The sequence below is a fragment of the Lepidochelys kempii genome, chromosome 2, assembly GCF_965140265.1.
Source record: "Lepidochelys kempii isolate rLepKem1 chromosome 2, rLepKem1.hap2, whole genome shotgun sequence".
Taxonomy (NCBI): domain Eukaryota; kingdom Metazoa; phylum Chordata; order Testudines; family Cheloniidae; genus Lepidochelys; species Lepidochelys kempii.
Genome location: NC_133257.1, coordinates 70,185,380 through 70,207,029, shown reverse-complemented (window position 1 = coordinate 70,207,029; position 21,650 = coordinate 70,185,380). Strand labels below are relative to the sequence as shown.

The 21,650-nt window shown below is 40.2% G+C and overlaps 1 protein-coding gene across 3 annotated transcripts in view; it reads right to left on the bottom strand.

The window, feature by feature from the left end:
* Positions 1-21,650, bottom strand: part of ATP6V1H (ATPase H+ transporting V1 subunit H) — an 87,473-nt gene that overhangs the window by 13,358 nt on the left and 52,465 nt on the right. For 2 of the 3 annotated variants that reach the window (XM_073331151.1, XM_073331152.1), the window contains 2 exons: positions 20,096-20,197; positions 6,944-7,057 (listed from right to left, as the gene is read on the bottom strand). In XM_073331151.1, the coding sequence (XP_073187252.1) occupies positions 6,944-7,057; positions 20,096-20,197 (216 nt within the window). Of the gene's footprint in view, positions 1-6,943; positions 7,058-11,837; positions 11,909-20,095; positions 20,198-21,650 lie in introns of those variants that run through there. The other variant, XM_073331153.1, reaches the window with a different exon arrangement.

The window sequence follows — 21,650 nt, the reverse complement described above, 5'->3', positions numbered from 1 at the left end:
CAAGCAATCTGGATCGCTCTGAGTCAGTGACTTGTATTCTTCACTATTTACCACTCCCCACAATTTCTGGGTCACCTGCAAAACTTTAACACTGATGATTTTATTCTTTCTTTCAGGTCATTGATAAAAATATTAAATACCATAGAACCCCAAATACATCCCTGGGGGATCCCACTACAAATGCTTGATGATGATTCCCCACTTACAATTACATTGAGACCTTTTAGTTAGCCAGTTTTTAGTCCATTTAATGTGTGCCATGTCGATTTTATATCATTCTAGTTTGTTTTTTTTAATCAAAAAGTCATGGGGTACCAACTCAAAGACCTTAGAGAAGTCTAAGTATATTACCGTCAACACTATTGCCTTTATCAGCCAAACTTCTAATTCTCATCAAAAAGCATGATATGATCTATTTTCCATAAACCCATGTTGATGAGCATTAACTATTACCCTCCTTAAATTCTGGTGTTTAATCAAGTCCCACATCAGCTGCTCCATTATCTTGCCAGGATCCACGTCAGACTGACAAGCCTATAATTACCTGGGTCATCCCATTTACCCTCTTAAATATTGGAACATTAGCTTTCTTCCAGTCTTCTGGAACTTCCCAGTGTTTCAAGACACACTGAAAGTCAGCACTAACATCCAAGCAAGCTCCTCAGCCTGATCTTTTAAAGTTATTGGATGCAAGTCATCAGGACCTGCTGATCTAAAAATGTCACACTTCAGTACCTGCTGTTTAATACTCTCCCAAGATACTAGAGGAATAGCAAGTGTTATCATATATGCCGTGACCAAATACAGAAGAGAAATATTTATTGAGCATTTCTGCCTTTTCTGCTTTATTAATAATTCTACCATTTCCATACAGTAACGGATAATACCATTGTCAAGGTTCTTTTTCTCCTTAATACATTTTTTAAAAACCCCTACTTATAGTCCTTAACTCTGATGGCCATATATTTCTCCTTGTGTCCTTGCTTCCTTCATTAATTTTCTACATTTCCTAGCTTCTGATCTATATTCATTACTATCAACTTCCCTTTTCTTCCATTTGTTAGGACATGCAAGATAATTTTCTTCTGGGTTATCAATACTCTTGAACAGGTAATGCCAGTCCCAGTCCCACTCCATCCATCCTAAATAGGTTATAAGCAGTGATTTTAACATTCCAGTCATGCGAATCATGGTTTCATACCAACTATAGCTAATTTTTGCTCATAAATGAGCAATTACAGTTCCTCTTGTTTGTTACCAGGCTCCCAGCATTGGTGTAGGGGCAATTAAAGAATTTCTCCTCTTCATGTCCTTCGGATCCTCAACTAATTTTGTTCTCAACATTTAAATCTTGTGCTAAATGAGTGCTCTTATCTTCACTCTTTTTACCCTTCCCTTTTTGTTATTAGTTTAATGCTCTCCTGACTTTAGCCAGCCTGTTCCCAAACAGATTAGTTCCCCTTCTACTGAGGCAGAGACCATCCAAACTGTAAAGCTCCCTCTTCCCAGGGAAAGTGAACTAATGTTCCACAAAAACCAGAACTCTGCACCCTACACCACTTACCTAGTCAGCAGTACATTTCCAGATCCTTCTGCCTTCTTTTACTCATGGGACAAGAAGGCTCTCCAAGAAAATCACGTGGACATTCTTCCTCTTCAGCATGCTTCCGCGTTCCCTGAAGTAATCTATTATCTGTGAGATATCCTGTGATGCAGTGTCATTAATGTCGATATGAACCATCGCCAATGGATCCTTGTCCATCAACTTCAGAAGCCTATCCAATTTCAGAGCAACTTCTTGTGTCATGGCTCCAGACAAAGAGCACACCATCCTGTTGTCCACCTCTCCCTTGCAGAATGTTTTCAACTCTTCTGAATATTGAATCCCTAATAAGGATCATCTGTCTTCCTTGGATGATTGGGGAACTCTTTGTCGGCAAGCTGGATTTTCTTACATCCACAGGTGTGTCCCACACGTCTCTCTATTCCTTTGGATTAAGAGACGTATCTTCCACAGTTTCCACATCAAATACCTGGTATTGATTGGAAACTTCTAGCAGTGCAAAATTCTTCCTGATCCTCTTCTCTCTAGTGGCCACAGCCTGCCTATCCTCATCTATCTCTAGCCACGTAGAATGCAACTGTGACCTCTTGCCTCTGATGGTTACCAACTGCCAAGCCTCTTTTCTTACCTCCTCTCTCTCTCTCAGACTGCTCGTCTGTAGTCTCCTTATAGTTCATAGGTGTTAAAGTATGGTATTATGCCTTGAAGTACAGGAAAGACACGCTGTTACATCCAGCAAACAAATGAACATGTTTACTGGTTCTTTTTGAGCTAGTATCTGAAAATTGCTGTAATTTAGGAAGTTAATGCTCTGATTTTTCTTTTTTAAAATACAAGTTTACATCATAAAAATACTGCTGCAACTGACAGATTCCTGTGCTAGTCCTTGGCCTTATTAAATGGACAGAGTATCCTGCCAGAACACAGGCACAGAAATTGGCAGAGAGAGATGGTCCCTCTCTTGAACATAGTTAAGGCACAGAGTGAAAGGGCAGTATGAAAAAATATGCACTGTCACTTCCAGTGCTATACTTTTTTCCTGAGGACAGCCGACTTCCATTTCCAATACTGTGAGCCTGGCATCTTTCACAAACACTAATTCACTTTCAAAAAAGTCAGCTCGTCCTTGCTTTCATCTGTCATTTTACACACATTAAATGATGCTAAGATTAGAATTCTAAAGAAATAACTTGGCTATCTGCTACACCACTGCACGATTCTTTTAAAATGCAAATTCAACTCAAAACTATTTCACTAACATGAATTGTCTGAAAAATGACAACGTGTAGCCACTTCTGACCACGACTAACTTTTGTCTGTCTTTAACTAAAACACCTGTGAGTTTTCCTTTGCTTCCCTTAAAATCCTTTAGTAACCAAAATCTAACCAAGTTGTAAATAAGCTATTCAAATTGTTTAGGAATTAACTGAATTTGAAGAGCGATTATTTAGAAGCTTTATACAGTAATACAACTTTGTTTTAAGCAGGAAGTCAACTCCTACCATACCTCTCCCTCATTAAAATTCCTTCTTCAGTGATAGTAACCTGTCCTACCAGATCACCTAAAGTACAGTCAGAACCTTGTGACACTCAGGTAGGTAACTCACTCAAGTAATTCCAAAAAGCATTTCACCTACTACTCTGATTTACTAGCCTTCTGCATACTGGACATTTTGTAAGCATTGCCTGTTAAACCCAGTGGAGGGGGTGGGGGCGGGGGGAGATAGCTCAGTGGTTTGAGCATTGGCCTGCTAAACCCAGGGTTGTGAGTTCAATCCTTGAGGTGGCCATTTAAAGATCTGGGGCAAAAATTGGGGATTGGTCCTGCCTTTGAGCAGGCGGTTGGACTAGATGACCTCCTGAGGTCCCTCCCAACCCTGATATTCTATGATTCATTAGCGTCAAGCTTCAGCCCAGGGCTGCAAAGCTCTTTCCTGTCGCAACGTCCCAAGATTTGAAAGGGGACCAGACTGGTGCCGTCATGCAGAGATCACAAATCAGATTAAAGAAATTTAACCAGAGTCTGTGGTCTAAATGAGGAACGGGCATTTCCCCAACAGAAATTACTGGAATTCCATTACATAAGGGAGGGAAGTCTAAAAACGTGACTGGACTGCTTTCTCAGTCAGAGCAGAACAAGAGCACAGAGGAATGAGGCTTGAAGAAGATTGCTCATTTTACTGGGTTATTTAGGTGTTGGCAAAATTGAGCTTGAACCTCCAAAACAACCGACCACCACCAGTTATCAAACTGTACTCCACAATGTTTTTATTTTTTTTTTTAAATTAAAGCTTCCAGGGGAACACTCAGTCCTTCCTCTCACTTTCCCCTTATAAGGTAAGTCAGAAGCATTAAGGATAGAACTGATACTTAAAGGTCCAATCTGTGAGAGTCTTCATGATTTGACTTCAAGACACTAACTGTAAATCCTGTGTGGAAACTATGGGGCAGATCCTCAGCCCTAGCTAAGTCCCTTATGTGCTGCTCCACTTCTATACCATCTCTCCCCCTCCCCCTATTTATGGAGCATAATTGGTCTAGCAATCCTGGGTTCCTATGGGCCTATTCCAGCGGGAATAAACTAGAACAGCTTCCCTATTGCAGAAGGCAGGAAGGTAGTTTAGAGAGACATTTAGCACCCCACTGTGCCCAGCATGAGCATGCTAATCCCATTCATATAAGTGGGAGTTCTGCACACATCTAAAGGTAAAAGTAGGCCTTAACAGTGCAATTTGGCTAAGTGGTAATATGCAATAAATTCAATTTGGTTAAGTGGTAACAATTTATATAAAATACTGTTGGGGGGGGCACCAACAAGAGAGGGGAAATAGCTAAAGGGGTGTTGCTGACAGAAGTAAGCTGAATTTAAAATGGGAAAAGTTAGGCTATATATCTGGGAAAACTTTTCCTGACAATGAGAGCTATTTGTCTGTGGAACAGTCTGCAAAGAACAGTGATGGAAACCTCATTGTTTTGATAGGTTTTGAAGTAGCAGCCGTGTTAGTCTGTATCCGCAAAAAGAACAGGAGTACTTATGGCACCTTAGAGGCTAACAAATTTATTTCAGAGTAACAGCCGTGTTAGTCTGTATTCGCAAAAAGAAAAGGAGTACTTGTGGCACCTTAGAGACTAACCAATTTATTTGAGCATAAGCTTTCGTGAGCTACAGCTCACTTCATCGGATGCATACTGTGGAAAATACAGAAGATGTTTTTATACACACAAATCATGAAAAAATGGGTGTTTATCACTACAAAAGGTTTTCTCTCCCCCCACCCCACTCTCCTGCTGGTAATAGCTTATGTAAAGTGATCACTCTCCTTACAATGTGTAAGATAATCAAGGTGGGCCATTTCCAGCACAAATCCAGGGTTTAACAAGAACGTCTGAGGAACCGGGGGGAGGGGGGGTAGGAAAAAACAAGGGGAAATAGGTTACCTTGCATAGATAAAGGATTATAGTGTGAGATGAAGGGAGGAGGAAGGAGGATTATAATAAAACAATGCTTGAGGGCTAAAAAGAGTGTATTAGGGAAAAACTGCTTTGTATGGTTAATTAAGTAATACTGGTCTTTTAATACACTTGTTATTACCATGTCACTACAGCAATGCACAGTATCTTGAAAAAATCTCTTCCTAGTATCTCTGTATGTTGTTACTAACACCCCCTCTCCACCTCCAAACTATTATAATCATCAGTGCTTTACTTTTTAAATTGCATTATATCTGTCTCAAAACCCCATGCACAATCATAAGGAATTCCAAAGCATGGAGTGCTCAAAATAGACTGAATTTAAACGTGTAGTTTGAAGTCATAATAAAATAGGTGTGCATTTCACAATACTTATTTTCTATCATACTGCTGAGCCATAGCATCCCAGCTTCTACTTTTATTACACTTTATCCAAGCCATTTGTGAGTAATCTAGCCTAGTGGTCAACATTTCAGCATGCTTGCATGTACTAGCCAGTCTGGAATACATTTTTTCAGATGCTGCTCTCTATCTGCTCTACAATACCATTTTAGATTTGAATTTTCAGGACTGCTAAGATGAAGTGAAAAAATGATGTCTTGTGAAAGATCTCATTTCTTCGTCATGAAAACTAGGAGTTGTTTCAAATGGGAAGAATTCCATAAGAAAAATGCAGTTATATAGGAATTTAAGTTTTCCATCCAGTTTAACAAGTTACAGATTGATTATTGTACCTGGCAAGCATAAACTGCATAAGAAAGTGAAAAATCACATTTTCCTATCAGAACATTTGATTAAAGTTTATAGTGTACATAGCTGATTTGAATTAACATGAAAAGGCAGAAAATGTTTTAAAAATCTTGCCACTTCTAGAGGTTGTCTGAAACAGATTAAATCCTTCATCCATAGGACATAAACTGCTTCCCCCACTACAAAGAGGAAGGAAACTTCTCCCATACTGTTTCTACAGCAGTAGCAGGTTCCCAGCACTTGGGAAGGATTTTCAGGCCTTGTTCACAATCATCAGCCAGACAGAGCACAGCACTGAATGGTATTCTCTTTAAAGGCTGTCAAATGCCATTTCTTAAATATTTCAGGAAAGGGGGCATTAGTGAGTGACTCTGAACATAATTAACACCACAGAACTTTAAGGTCCTAATAGTCAGGCCTTGGAACTGAACCCAAGTCTCTCAAATGGCAGAGCAGAGCAATACTGATGTATGGTTAAAGTTTTAGAACTTAACAACCGCCTTTGTCCTCTTATCCCCTTGTTTATAACTCCACCTTGGAATCTTGAATAAAAAATTTACTTAAAAAGAAATCTTCCATCATTCAGACATACTTGTCAATGTAGGTTTGTTTATGAACATTACACTACAAACCTTGACTTAGAATAAGAGAGCAATGAAGGAACATCATTCCAGAAGAAAAACACAGTGCATGCACTTTGTAAGATATCTAAAGATTAAAGTGTTGGGACTATCAATTTCCAGAGGATAGCTAAGTGAAATTGTAAACACCACAGTGTGAAACTCAATAGAGAACTAGTGAAATCCATTCTGATTTACACAGTTAAAAGACATTTTTCAAACTGTGATTATACTGCATCAGTTCTGGAATATGACCATTATGAAACATTTAAATTATAGTGTTTACGCATAATTGAGTGCTGTGTGTTCCACTGAACCCTTGAAAGTCTGATTACTTAATTCAATTAGCATAAAAGCAGGAAGGAAACAGAAGCCGAAGTGTTAATTTTTCATGTCAGCACAATTTCTTGTAGGATCATCACATTACAGAGATAAATATTTCAACTAAAGAGGATCATAGTTATTTAAAAAAAATCAGCAATCTGGATTCTATACAGTCTCTCACAGATAATATTAACTGAAGTAAATTTTCACATACCAGTTGTGAACCATCAGCTTCTGTACAGCCAGTAGGGCATTATAGCGAACTTGCTGGTCTTCGTGATGCATGTGGTTCATTACTAGCTGTTTACCACCAAGCTGCTCAATCACTCTGAAAAAGACACACATTTTAGAATATCTTGCAATTACTTCAACCTCTGCCTGCTAACAATCAGATAATCCTAACTGCTTAGTACCAAGGGATTCAAACAGCAGGTTTATGAATCACAAAGTGAATGGTAAATGCCATCAGTTTTCTAGGGGATCTGTCAAGGTTCCTTCCCCACTCTGAACTATAGGGTAGAGATGTGGGGACGTGCACGAAAGACCCCCTAAGCTTATTCTTATCAGATTAGGTTAAAAACTTCCCCAAGGTACAAACTTTGCCTTGTCCTTGAACCGTATTCTGCCACCACCAAGCGTTTTAAACAAAGAACAAGGAAAGAGACCAGATGGAGATGTCTTCCCCCAAAATATCACCCCCAAGCCCTACACCCCCTTTCCTGGGGAAGGTGTGATAATAATCTTCACCAACTGGTACAGGTGAACACAGACCCAAACCCTTGGATCTTAAGAACAATGAAAAATCAATCAGGTTCTTAAAAGAAGAATTTTAATTAAAGAAAAGGTAAAAGAATCACCTCTGTAAAATCAGGATGGTAAATACCTTACAGGGTCATCAGATTCAAAACATAAGGTTTTGCCTAGAGGGATTCTCTAAGTTACAAAAAGTCACAAAAACAGGAAGATACATTCCATCCAGCACATCTTATTTTACCAGCCATTAAACAAAAGGAAATCTAACGCATTTCTAGCTAGATTACTTACTAACTTAACAGGAGTTATAAGGCTGCATTCCTGATCTGTTCCTGGCAAAAGCATCACACAGACTGACAAACCCTTTGTTCCTGCCCCTACCCCCCCTGCCCCCAGATTTGAAAGAATCTTTTCCCTTCGTTGGTCATTTTGGGTCAGGTGCCAGCGAGGTTATCTTAGCTTCTTAACCTTTACAGGTGAAAGGGTTTTGCCTGTGGCCAGGAGGGATTTTATAGCACTGTATACAGAAAGGTGGTTACCCTTCCCTTTATATTTATGACAGGATCCATATTATTTCATATTCACTACATATGCGATGATTCCCTGTATTTCTAAGCATACATGTATACACACTCATTGCTGCTGCTTCTTAAATAGCAAAGTACTACTACTACAAAAATCCCAAACACCAGGGAAAAAAAGCAAAACTAATCCTAAACTGACCTCTGAAGGGATACTGCCGAGTACTGTGTGAACAAGGCTAAAAGCTCTGACCACAACCCGAGTCTATAACCAATTTTGGTCCCAACCCCCAGCAATTACCAACCCAAAAAGAGGCTCCCCAACACAAGAGTGTACAAACTCCCAGGAGCCTCTCACACACGTAAACTCTAATTCCTTAGCATTCCCTGTTCAGACTTAATATCCTGTACATGATTGTTAGGGGGCTTATTCCTTCACCCACGTACTTCTCTTGTCCTTCTCACATGAAGAGCAACAATACCCGAAGTCCAAAGGTGCAAACAATTCGATGTTTATTGGGGTGAACTTCCAGCAAGCGTGATTCCAGTTTCCTTCCTTAGTGGCCCCCTTCCCAGCTCTGACACCACAGAGCCTTACACCTGTGTCCCTGTTCCCATTCGTACCCTTAGCCAAACATGATTCCAATTTCCCCACCCCCATTCCCTGTTCCCATTTCCCCCACCCACACACCCACTCCCTTCCTGATTGACTGCAGACTATATAGTAAAACTTGAGTTCTGCTTTGCTATACCTTAACCAATCATTTTCCTGAAATTTAACTAACCAATCCTAACATATTGTAACATGATTATGTAACCAATTATATCCCACCACCTTAGTTAGTTTACACCCAGCAAAATTAATTATACAGCAGACAGGAACAATCACAGAACCAGACAGAGATTATACAGACAAACAACAGCAAAGTGGGAACTATAATGACTAAACAATACAGAAATGAGGATTTCACATCCCAGCTATTGATAAGTGAGTTCTTGCCAGACAGGATGCTATCAAACTAAGTTTCCTTTTACATCTTCTAGGCACTTCCCTTTCTCTGGAGGTGATAGGCATTATCAGGGCAGGATTGTATTCCTAACAGCCCAATAGCACCTTCTGTCAATGTGACTAGTTTGGAATGTGAGGATGTGATCATACGCTTCCCAGCTTATGGCTGCCTCTGCTGCTTAGCCAAAGGCCTTAGCCTAAGAACAGGGCCTCAGACTGTCACAGTAAGAGAAGGCTCTTACACCGGCAGACAATGATTTTGATTCTCTCTTTTATACCTCTACAACTAGCCAAGTGATAAGAATGCACCTAAATTCTTAGAGTACAGGCCTTTACAGACAGGCCTGAATATCTATATCCTAACAATTATGTCCTATCATCTAAATTGAGGTGGATACAATTCCCCCAGCCCACATGGGGAGAATCCTGAACTCCCTTCAGTTTTATGGGATTCATTCTCACACACATCTCACATGCCAACCAAAACTGAAAAAATCTTCATGAGGGATCCATCTAACTCACCCCAAAGAAGGGATGCCATCTATCCTTGCCCCCCCCGTCTCCCCCTCCCCCGACTGCTGCTCAGTCCCAGAGACTCAAGCAGTGTGGCCAAGAGGATGAAGTGAGCCAAACTCCTTGCTGACCTTGTGAGGCTCTCTCCCTCACTGAAAGTCAGAATCACATGAAATGCCATGCCAAAAATTCTCCATAAATGAACCTCAAACCCCCCATAGTCACCACAAATCCAAAACCATTCCCCTCTAATCCCCGCAGCAACATGCTTGCCACAAGAAGTGGCCCTCTCCCTATTAACCTTCCATTTGAAAGCATGCCATTACTTCTGGTCACAAGTGGGCAAGGAATTCCCATTATAAAAAGGGGAGAAGGGAAGTTACTGCCTCTCAGACAAAACCCATGGCTGGTAGTTCAGTTTTTCCCCCCACATGCCTCCCCAAAAGAGGCCATTTTACATCCTGCAGCAACAGCTTTAAAGATCAAAAATAAAATATAGCAGTTTTCAGAGGAGTACAGGCATTTATTTGATCTTCTATTGCTTTAAAACACAAAACATACCTATTATGGCATCAAAATTATGATTACTTTGGTACAATAGCCTGTGCTGTTGTCAGGACAGCCAACATCTGTGAACTGTGCAATAAATACCAATCTAGGTGGCCTCATACGTTGTAGGAAGTATTTCTGAACCTACAGAAATAACTGCAGCATTCCTAGTACTTTCACTCCTGCTACCTGAAGTTAAGATTGCTAAAGCCTTTGGCATTTTGGTGGTTCTTGAATATAAGAAAAGCTAGGATGGCTTGCCAACGGGCTGACAGAGCCTTTTACTGCAGGTTCTCTGAATGATGCTAAAACATTATGGTTTCTCATCTTGCCCATCTTTGCCCTAGAGAGGATATACATATAAGGTGCTCATGCACAAGGTGGGTGAGGCAATATCTTTTATTGGACCACCTTCTTTCTGTTGGTGAGTGACAAGCCTTTGAGCTTACCCAGAACTCTTCTTCAGGTCTTGGTTTGAAGAAGAGCTCCGTGTAAGCTCGAAAGCTTGTCTCTCCACCAACAGAAGTTGGTCCAATAAAAGATACTGATTCATCCAACCTTGTCTCTAATATTCTGGGACCAACCCACCTACAACACCGCATACAAAAGAGTCCCAGGTATTCGAGAGATCAATTGTGGACTTTGCTAGAAATCATGGCAGTGCTTCATGCAGATAAAAGATAAGAAAAAAATATGTAACAAATCTGAGGGTTCAGCAATATCAATTTCTGCTGGAATGAATCAACTGTATTGCTTATTTCCATGGACTGACAGATTCAAGGTGCTTAACCTCCAGACCACTTATTTTTGACAAGTCTTATGGGACAAATTTTGAAAATCTATTTATCACGAAATCTTATTACTTTTCCTGTATCTCTGAGAGACTAGGGGTGTGTGCGCATTTAAACAACAAACAAAATGGAGCAGACCCTTTGTGGTATTTTCCATTTAAAAAATGTAAACAGTATTCTATTTCTTAATGCTGCCAGTTTTCATTTACCAAGACATTTTGTTCTAGCATTTTAACTCTGCACTAATCTTTGGAAACAGCAACAAACATTTGTTCAAAAATCAGTGATCCTAAATCATCAAAATGTGTCATGTGCCATCACTTTATATGTGGATAATTAAGCTGGTATTGGTCACTGCACAAGACTTCCAATTAAAATGATCTTGAAAATGTTACATCTGCATATTGTAGTTTAATATTTCTTTAATGTACTTTAAAACTGTGTAATGAGCAACAAGTAATTTTATTAGCCACAGATAGTGTATTGTAAATTATCTAATGTGTTAAAGTACTTTGCATTGCTTTAGACTTCTGGCAAGATGGGTCTGGCAGGACATCATCTCATCCAATATTCATTGGAGCGAACTGTTTGGAGAAACAGGGTGTCACTGTTCCTTCCTCACTCTGAACTCTAGGGTACAGATGTGGGGACCTGCATGAAAGACCCCCTCATCTTATTCTTACTAGCTTAGGTTAAAACTTGCTCAAGGTACAAACTTTTACCTTTTGTCCTTGGACCTTAACACGCTTGGTGGTGGCAGCATAAACAAAGAACAGGGAAAAAGACCACTTGGAGACGTCTTCCCCGCAAAATATTCCCCCAAGCCCTACACCTCCCTTCCTGTGGAAGGCTTGATAAAAATCCTCACCAATTTGTACAGGTGAACACAGACCCAAACTCTTGGATCTTAAGAACAATGAAAAAGCAATCCGACTCTTAAAAGAAGAATTTTAATTAAAGTAAAAGAATCACCTCTGTAATCACGATGGTGAATACCTTACAGGGTAATTAGATTCAAAACAGAGAATCCTTCTTGGCAAAACCTTAAGTTACAAAAAGACACAAAAACAGGAATATACATTCCATTCAGCACAACTATTTTACCAGCCATTTAAACAAAACAGAAATCTAACGCATATATCTAGCTAGATTACTTAGTAAGTTCTAAGACTCCCTTCCTTTTCTGTTCCCGGCAAAAGCATCACACAGACCCTTTGTTTTCCCCTCCCCGCTCCAGCTTTGAAAGTAACTTGTCTCCTCATTGATCATTTTGGTCAGGTGCCAGCGAGGTTATCCTAGCTTCTTAACCCTTTACAGGTGAAAGGGTTTTGCCTCTGGCCAGGAGGGATTTTATAGTTCTGTATACAGAAAGGTGGTTACCCTTCCCTTTATATTTATGACACAGGGTCTTTCATCTGTTGATGATACCCAATTTACTGTCTTCCCTTTCATCATTATTGACAGTAGCATTCTGTATATGTCCATACTGTAATCAAACACCCACAGCTGACCCAGATCAGCTGACTTAGGAACAGCAGATATAAAAACTACAGTGTAGAAACTCGGGCTCGAGCCTGGGCTCTGGGACTATTTCCCCTTGTGGGGTCCCAGAGCTTGGGCTCCAGCCCGAGCTCAAATATCTACATTGCAATTTTACTGCCCCGAAGCACAACCCCCCATGAGCCGAGTCAGCTGGCATGTGTCAGCTGCAGGTATCTGATTCCAGTGTAGACATATGAGGCCCCAATAAGGGCCCCATTGAATTACATGGTATACAAACACTTAACAAGAGAGTCTCTTCTTCTCAGCAAATTTAAAAACCACTCAGAATTAGTAACTCTTAATGTGTGACATAGAATGGAATATTGAAAGAAAAACTGGACATGACATTTAACTCAAAGATGAAGAAAATATTTCCTGAACTTTAATACCCATTGAAGGCATGCACCTCACTTGCTCCAAAATGGTTTATTGCACCTTCTAAGTCCTACTGGATCCATAAACTACGTGCTTGAACACAACAGAAGTAGCCAGTAGCACCCATCATCTACAGCGTGCAGAGATTAACGTCATTCCTCTGTATTACACACCTCAGAAATGTCATCCACACCTCTGTCACTTCTATACTAATTTCTGTGCAAACACTGCAGTTTTATGCCAGTACAGCCTGGTACTTGCAGTCCTCATGCTGGTATATGCAAACACATACAGCTATGTACACTTTTTCCAAGCCACATTCCAAAGCCTTGCTCCTATAAGCTTCTATGTGAGGTAATAAACACTGAAGTCAATGGGACTCCTCACAGGTGTAAGATTTGCCTATGTGGAGCAGCTAGTCGTATTGGGGCTTCAGAAAAGCAAATTTCTATATCACCTGTATATTCACAGATGTGGATTTTAAGTGTGTAAATATATAAAGTCACTTAAGTATCCATATTTAGAGTCACTCATTTAAAGTCACTTAAGTATCCATAGAAGGAGGATCCTGGGAATTACAGGCCAGTCAGCCTCACCTCAGTCCCTGGAAAAAATCATGGAGCAGGTCCTCAAAGAATCAATCCTGAAGCACTTGCATGAGAGGAAAGTGATCAGGAACAGCCAGCATGGATTCACCAAGGGAAGGTCATGCCTGACTAATCTAATCGCCTTTTATGATGAGATTACTGGTTCTGTGGATGAAGGGAAAGCAGTGGATGTATTGTTTCTTGACTTTAGCAAAGCTTTTGACACAGTCTCCCACAGTATTCTTGTCAGCAAGTTAAGGAAGTATGGGCTGGACGAATGCACTATAAGGTGGGTAGAAAGCTGGCTAGATTGTCGGGCTCAACGGGTAGTGATCAATGGATCCATGTCTAGTTGGCAGCCGGTGTCAAGTGGAGTGCCCCAAGGGTCGGTCCTGGGGCCGGTTTTGTTCAATATCTTCATAAATGATCTGGAGGATGGTGTGGTTTGCACTCTCAGCAAATTTGCGGATGATACTGAACTGGGAGGAGTGGTAGATACGCTGGAGGGCAGGGATAGGATACAGAAGGACCTAGACAAATTGGAGGATTGGGCCAAAAGAAATCTGATGAGGTTCAATAAGGATAAGTGCAGGGTCCTGCATTTAGGATGGAAGAATCCAATGCACCGCTACAGACTAGGGACCGAATGGCTAGGCAGCAGTTCTGCGGAAAAGGACCTAGGGGTGACAGTGGACGAGAAGCTGGATATGAGTCAGCAGTGTGCCCTTGTTGCCAAGAAGGCCAATGGCATTTTGGGATGTATAAGTAGGGGCATAGCGAGCAGATCGAGGGACGTGATCGTTCCCCTCTATTCGACATTGGTGAGGCCTCATCTGGAGTACTGTGTCCAGTTTTGGGCCCCACACTACAAGAAGGATGTGGATAAATTGGAGAGAGTCCAGCGAAGGGCAACAAAAATGATTAGGGGTCTAGAACACATGAGTTATGAGGAGAGGCTGAGGGAGCTGGGATTGTTTAGCCTGCAGAAGAGAAGAATGAGGGGGGATTTGATAGCTGCTTTCAACTACCTGAAAGGGGGTTCCAAAGAGGATGGCTCTAGACTGTTCTCAATGGTAGCAGATGACAGAACGAGGAGTAATGGTCTCAAGTTGCAGTGGGGGAGGTTTAGGTTGGATATTAGGAAAAACTTTTTCATTAAGAGGGTGGTGAAACACTGGAATGCATTACCTAGGGTGGTGGTAGAATCTCCTTCCTTAGAGGTTTTTAAGGTCAGGCTTGACAAAGCCCTGGCTGGGATGATTTGGCTGGGATGATTTAACTGGGAATTGGTCCTGCTTCGAGCAGGGGGTTGGACTAGATGACCTTCAGGGGTCCCTTCCAACCCTGATATTCTATGATTCTATGATATTTCATGCTCATATCTCATTCTGTCACGCAACCAGTCAGCATTTTCCTCACCAAATCCAAGAATTCAGCCTAGCTTTCCCCAGCCCATTTTCCTCTCCCAGTCCTCTTGTATAATCCCAATCTCTCTGCCATCCACTGAACTCCAATGCCCCATTTCCCTTCCACACCAGCCCACAGAACCATTCCCCTAACAACCAGATTCACTGGCTTGCAAAATGACAATAGCTACTCTCAGCTAACCCACACTCCCAACAAGTGTTCCAATCAAACCAACAGAAACCTGTCTCCCTGGACACTCCAATATCTCAAAAATAAATAATGTATTCCCCTTCTCTCCCCATGCCTCATTCTCTCTGCCAAGCCTCACAAAAACAATGAAGGAAAGGAAATATCTACTCATACTATACATTGGAGAGGTAGAGTCTAGATAGTTATTTAAAATTCAGCATTGTTGTCTGTTAGTTTTTCCTCCCGAAATCTCCTCAGAAGATTAGCATATAACATGAATGCCAGTTTATTAATGAGGTATATTTTTATTGCATATTGCTCTCACATGCCTTAGAAAAGCAATTAAGAGGAATATCCTGTGAAAAGATTAGTGATGCGTGCATATCTTTTGCATATTAACTTGTAGCACGCTACTGTACCTCGCATGAGTACTCTGTATTACTGTGACTACCCTATTTATACTTGAACAATAACTGTTGAATAATTTGTAATTGATGAGCAGCACAATTACTTTTAAGTTAGGCTACAAAAAAATATGGCATTATTATGGGACTTCATTACCTTCACCCACATTACACTTTCTAACTTGGCCATAACAGTACATGAAACTCCAAGGAGCATTAAGCAAAATGTTATTTTACACAATTTTAAGATACTCTGTACAAAGTAAATGCTTTCCAAGACATACCACTATTATATGTCAAAGTCCTCAACATGAATACTAAAAATTCTTAATAGCACAGGAGGTTCCTAAAAGCTTTATTCCTGCTTAAGGCCTCCTCCCACCTTCCCAAGAGAAAAAACAATACACAAAATATTGTTGTGAAATACAACCAATAGCTTGTCCACATTCAAGGGCTTTGACTTTTATAATATACTGAATAGCGAAAAAGTGGTGAAAAGAGGATGTTCAGCTCAAATGCACCCCTCTCCCAGGTCAAAAAGAAAAAATTAAAATTCTCTCATCAGAACTAATGCTGAGTATTCCAAGTGACAAACACTACAGTGGAGAAACATTGGGGCTGAGAATTTAAAGTCAAGAAATCCAGTATTATCGTTCCTAAATCCAGTGTAACTTGGCCTACTTGTACATATGCAATATTTTGTATTACTATGCCTGGCGTTAGATGTCTGCCTTAATACAGAAGTACAAGCTCTAAAAGCAACAGCTACAGTATGCAACCCAACTTCAAATAGTTTCCTTCTCAAATTTATGACCACCTCAGGTGCTTATTTTAATCTCCCCTCCTCTTCTTCTGCTTCTTTCTCCCTCAAAGCTGGATAAAGGAAATCAACTAGCTGACAAGTCACAAGCACCCTGTATTGGGTGTAAATGACTTTCACTGTGAAATAAGGAGCTGAGTAGTAGCATGAGCAAAGAGAAAGAAGTTGGAATTCATGCAATCCATTGTCAGTTGAACAGCCAGGAGTTGGCATAAATTAAGTGGAATTCAGCGGTGGAGCAAGGAAGATTATGCCAGCCGAAGGCATTAACATGTACCACACTGCATGTACAAGACCAGGCTGAGGTCAGAGAGCTGTTCTTCAAGATGTTCCCTGACCTTAGGAGTTAAAGAAGAAGGTGCTCCATGTGGTATTCTTCCTAGAATAACCACGTTGACAGATCTCACCTGAGTCACGAGTGCATACCTTATACAATGACACTCACAGCGACTTCTTTGAACACCCAAAGGGTTGGGACCTCTTCCCAGCTGAGACCTGCCTCTTCCTTCTCTTGCCAGAGGAAGGTGTGCAGGAGAATATGAAGTTCCCTCTGACCCCCCAACAGACATTGAGCATGCCTTTGCATTAGACTGACTATAGAAATGCTAATAAGTTGGGTTATATGCAAATACTTATAAATATATGGTCCTATCCTTTGGTGGTATAAATCAGCATAGTTCCATTGATTTTAATGGAGCTACACCACTTATACCAGCTGAGGATCTGGTCCATAATTTCTAAATGGTAAATATCTTGAACATTCCTTAAACTGATGTAGTGTTCCGAAATAACCTAACCAAAAGAATAAAAAACAGATGTTTGGTCTAATGAACATTGCTCTTAGACAAACAAGAGAAGGGATCATCGATAGCCAGAATGGTAATTCTAGCTCTCTGCTGAATGCAACTAATAACTGAAGAACTTGTAGCTTTTATGTATTTAAGGTCTACCATCTTTATAGGCTTCAAGTTTTAAGGACAAAAGTTTTAAACTAAATTTTTTCCAAAACAATGGAATTCTTCTATTTTTCTGAACCAGTGAACAGCCTCCAATGTCACAGGATTCACTGAAAATGAAAAATTGCCATTATGATTCCCACATCTAGATGCAAATTTGATAACTTTATACTGAAATCCAAGTGTAACATCGAAGGAAATGGACCATTAAGTAAAAAGAAAAGAAATACTCGTGGCACCTTAGAGCTATAGCTCACGAAGCTTATGCTCGAATAATTTGTTAGTCTCTAAGGTGCCACAAGTACTCCTTTTTTTTTTGTGGATACAGACTAACCCGGTTGCTACTCTGAAACCGGACCATTAAGTGTAACTGAAACATTGCTTTAAAGATTGAGAGACTTGGAGATAACGTACTAAAGTCATATTGAATAAGGATTTCATTGGTGATCCCATATGTGCCTTGCAAGGAACAAGCTGTTATTCCCGTTTTAAAAATCTGAGCAAGGCATGACTTTTTAGTTCGTATTTTGTAAGAGAGTTGGCCTGTTTAGATTTTTGTACCTAGAAGACATGACTGTACTTGTAGTATTCATAAGTCAATATGTAAGAAAAAATATACTATTAATACGATTTTTTTTCATTTTTGAACTGGCTGGAATGACAGTTATTTTCCTGCACCCTCTCACTTTAAAGTTTGAAGCTATGCTGAAACAGTCAAAAGTGATAACAACGTGGAGTGCTCCTGTTATATTTCAGCAGTGGAGTTGTGCAATTTGGTTTTGGATTATGGAAAAAGTTTAGTAACATATTCCTGTTTTAAACACCATCCTAGGAATATAACATACTGACCACACCCTCTTGTCTATTTTCAGGCAACATAATGGATTGTCATCTCTTCCTAAACTATCCACAGAAAGTCTCAACTTCTTTCAGCTCACAAGTAAGCTAAAAACAACAAACTGCAGCATTGCTCAATACATATGGTCTGCTTGCCACATCTGAACATACTTGATTTGTTCTTATATTTTTAAGAACATCTGCAGTTCCAGTACATAAGGTAAGATTACAGAGGCTGTCAATCCTCCATACTTCATAAATTCCCTTCCCACAAGTACACAGTGAAATCAGTTACTAAAGTTTTAATGACAGGTTTCAGAGTGCACCCGATGAAGTGAGCTGTAGCTCATGAAAGCTTATGCTCAAATAAATTTGTTAGTCTCTAAGGTGTCACAAGTATTCCTAAAGTTTTAATGAGGCTTTCTGCACTGGCAGTCAGGAATAGTGCACCAATCCAAATGCGCCAGTAATCTGTGCCAAGAATTTTATCTTACAAGACTAAAAATTTTTCCATTTTTCTCATTTAAGCCTCGTCAGGAAACCAGTGACAGCTCATCATTTCTTCACAGGAGAATTTTTTTTTAAAAAAATGACTTGTATAGCTAAGTATGACGGGAAGAGATGAGACCTGAAAAAACTCATCAAGGTCTCTGAGACAGAGGCCACAGGTGCCTCAGATCAGGATAAGCAGAAGTGACTAAACAGTGACTAAACTAATATTACATGAACATAGCTATAATATGGTGCGACAGGATGGACGAGGCCCAGAGGCTCCTGCCACACACCATCCAAGAGAGGAGCAAAAGAGAAATCCTCCAAGCAGCCTAGAGGGGTTGCAAGGAAGTAGCCAATGAGAGAGGCTGCAGGGAGTAGCCAATCAGAGCCATATAAAAGGAGCTGCAGAACACAGCAGTAGTCAGTTGCTGCCTAGAGCCAGGAGAGGATGTTACTGGCTGGCGGAAAGAACAGCAGGACCATGGAGAGCTGAGGGGGGCAGGGACTGGGGGAAAACAAAGAAGGAGCTCCTGGCTGGCATCTGGGACTGAGCCCAAGGAGGGCCACAAGACGACAATGTCTCCAGAGAGGAAGCCCTGGGGATATGGCTCACACCAGGGCTGGGACAAGTTAAAATCTGCATACCCTAGAAGGAGTTTGCTCTGCTTCACATATAGACACTGTGTGAGAGTTGGCTGGAAGGCTGAGTTACTGAAAAACTCCCTGAAAAGCCACCATAAACTGAAAGACTGCAAACACACCTGACTAGAAAGCAGACCAGAAGGGTGTACTCACAAAAGGTGGGTGCCACAACCCCTTACATATGGTCTCTTTAAAAAAAGACTCTGACAGCACATACCTTGTAACCCTTGGGATATCTAAATCTCACCTCCCAAAAGGTTGCAATATACTGAACCTGACCCCGCAGAAATGTCTCACTTTTCAAGTGACAGGGTTGTAGCTTTCATAGAATTCGTTGCTAACAGACCATTGTAACATTTGGATTTGTTTGCCTAATATACACAACAGTTTGTCTGCATTCATACTATGTCAAAGATATTATATGTTTCAAGTAAGGTATTTAGTATTTCTGCATTTAAATTTCTATTGGTCCTTTTTACATGAAGTATGGTATCAGAACACAGTAGTTTCATTTATCACAGAAATCGCCAGCAATATTTTATGAGAAACAAATATTAGCTCAAAAGGAACAAAATGGTTTTATCACAAGAAACTGCAGGATTTGTTACTAAAGATTGTCCATGACTATTGCAAGACCAATACTCTGGTGTTTACAATGAAATTCTAATAAACGCTTTAAATATACAGCAAGTCTGTGACTGAAATGATTATAATAGCTACTAAATGCCTGAACAATTTTCAAGAGCCTTTCAGATATATTTTCTTCACTAATTAAAAGCCCCAGAAAGCAAATTAAGTTTATTGCTGACAGGATCAAACAGCTATTTAATATTCCCAATAACCTATTTCATAATTATGTTGGGGCTAGTTGCAGCACTTGTTGTACAATTATAGTGTTTATCAGGTTAAGTGGATACTCCACCACCTTGCCAGTAAGCATTATAAGAGACAAAGGCAAAGAAAGCTTTTTGCTTACCGCTTCCCTCGAGGATAGTGTCGTACATATTCTCCCACATCATGAGCAGCTACAGCTAAGACTTGCGGGTCATCAGAAACCTCCAGAAGCTTAGTCAGGATTCTACAACAGTATTTAAAACAATCAGATGGTAATTACACTACAAAGTGCTAATTTATAGTAGCTTAATTTCAGAGACCATAAATACATTATGCATCACCTGTACAGTAAAACTGGGATTATAACACAAAACAAAAATACCTCCCAAGCAACAAATTGAAATTAAATAGCAAAGACCCTATCTACTCTAGGCAAAAGGACATTGCAACCAGTGCCTTGAGCTTGCAGCATCTGTACACAACAGCTGCCTAAAGCATCACTAGGCTGCAGCACCTGCAGTGAGAACTTGAGCTCAAGTCCAACTGTACCAGCCATGCTTATGAAATTCAACAGTGTGGAAAAGAAGCCACAGAAGTTGCAGGTCCATAAGCGCTGCTGCTGCTGCTTCTGCTAACTCCATTCCATGATGAAGTGCCTTCTGCAGGCAAACTACCCAGAGCGCTACCCCAAGAAATAGTTTTTGGTGTTCAGGACACATGATTCAGAAGTCCCAGAATACATCATGGCTATTCGGCTTGCTGTCTGTAACATGCCAAAATGGTTCTATCAGAACTGTTGTGTGGTTGCACTTTACTACTGTCAACCAACTTTCATGCACTATCCCCCACAATGATTTCCTTGTTTACGATACACTAGAGGATACCCCAGTTAAACACAGGCAGAATTTTAAACAGAAGAGGAGGACAATCATTACCCATTATCGCGAAGAATGGAAGTGCGTTCCAAGAGTGGAGAGTAAGACATGTTATTGAAGATGGAGAGTTATAGCATTTTTTTTTAAACTTTCTAATTGTGATTTTCTAGTTTCAAAGACGCCATTAATAGCAAAGAAATATGCATCCTTTCTTGTACTTATCTACTGTACTTCAGCAAGTAACTCTGGTTCTCTTCAAAAACCAAGATTATAAACGAGATACCATATCAAAATCTATTAAGATGCTTGTTACTTATTTCCTTAGTGTAACAAAAAGACAATTCTGTACATTTCATAAAGAAGAAGGGGTTACTCAAACTTCAACTCAGTATGCAAAATAAAGATAAGCAATTTGAAGGCAATTCAGCAAGAAAACATTTGCCAATGTAACTGTTTACTAGCCAATAATAAAAATACAATTTGACACACACAATGATATGGAGGTCAGAGACCATAGGTTGTTTTTTAGAATAAGGCAGGGAAACTTGGTGACAGATGAAGCACAGATTGCTGGAAAATTAGATTAGTCTGTGTTCGGCGTGAAAGTGAGAAGAAACATGTGCGCTCCCAGGATAGAACATTGGTAACTAACAGCAATATTAAGGCAGGTTTTAAAAAGTTGCTTCGAACAACTCCACCCAGGAAGCTTACACACCTAGAAAATAATTATCCTAAAAGTCTGAAAGAAATGGCAAGTGAAATGACTTCATTAGTTTAAACAAACTTTCTGCTGGTACTTCTCACTGGAATCAGACTTGAATT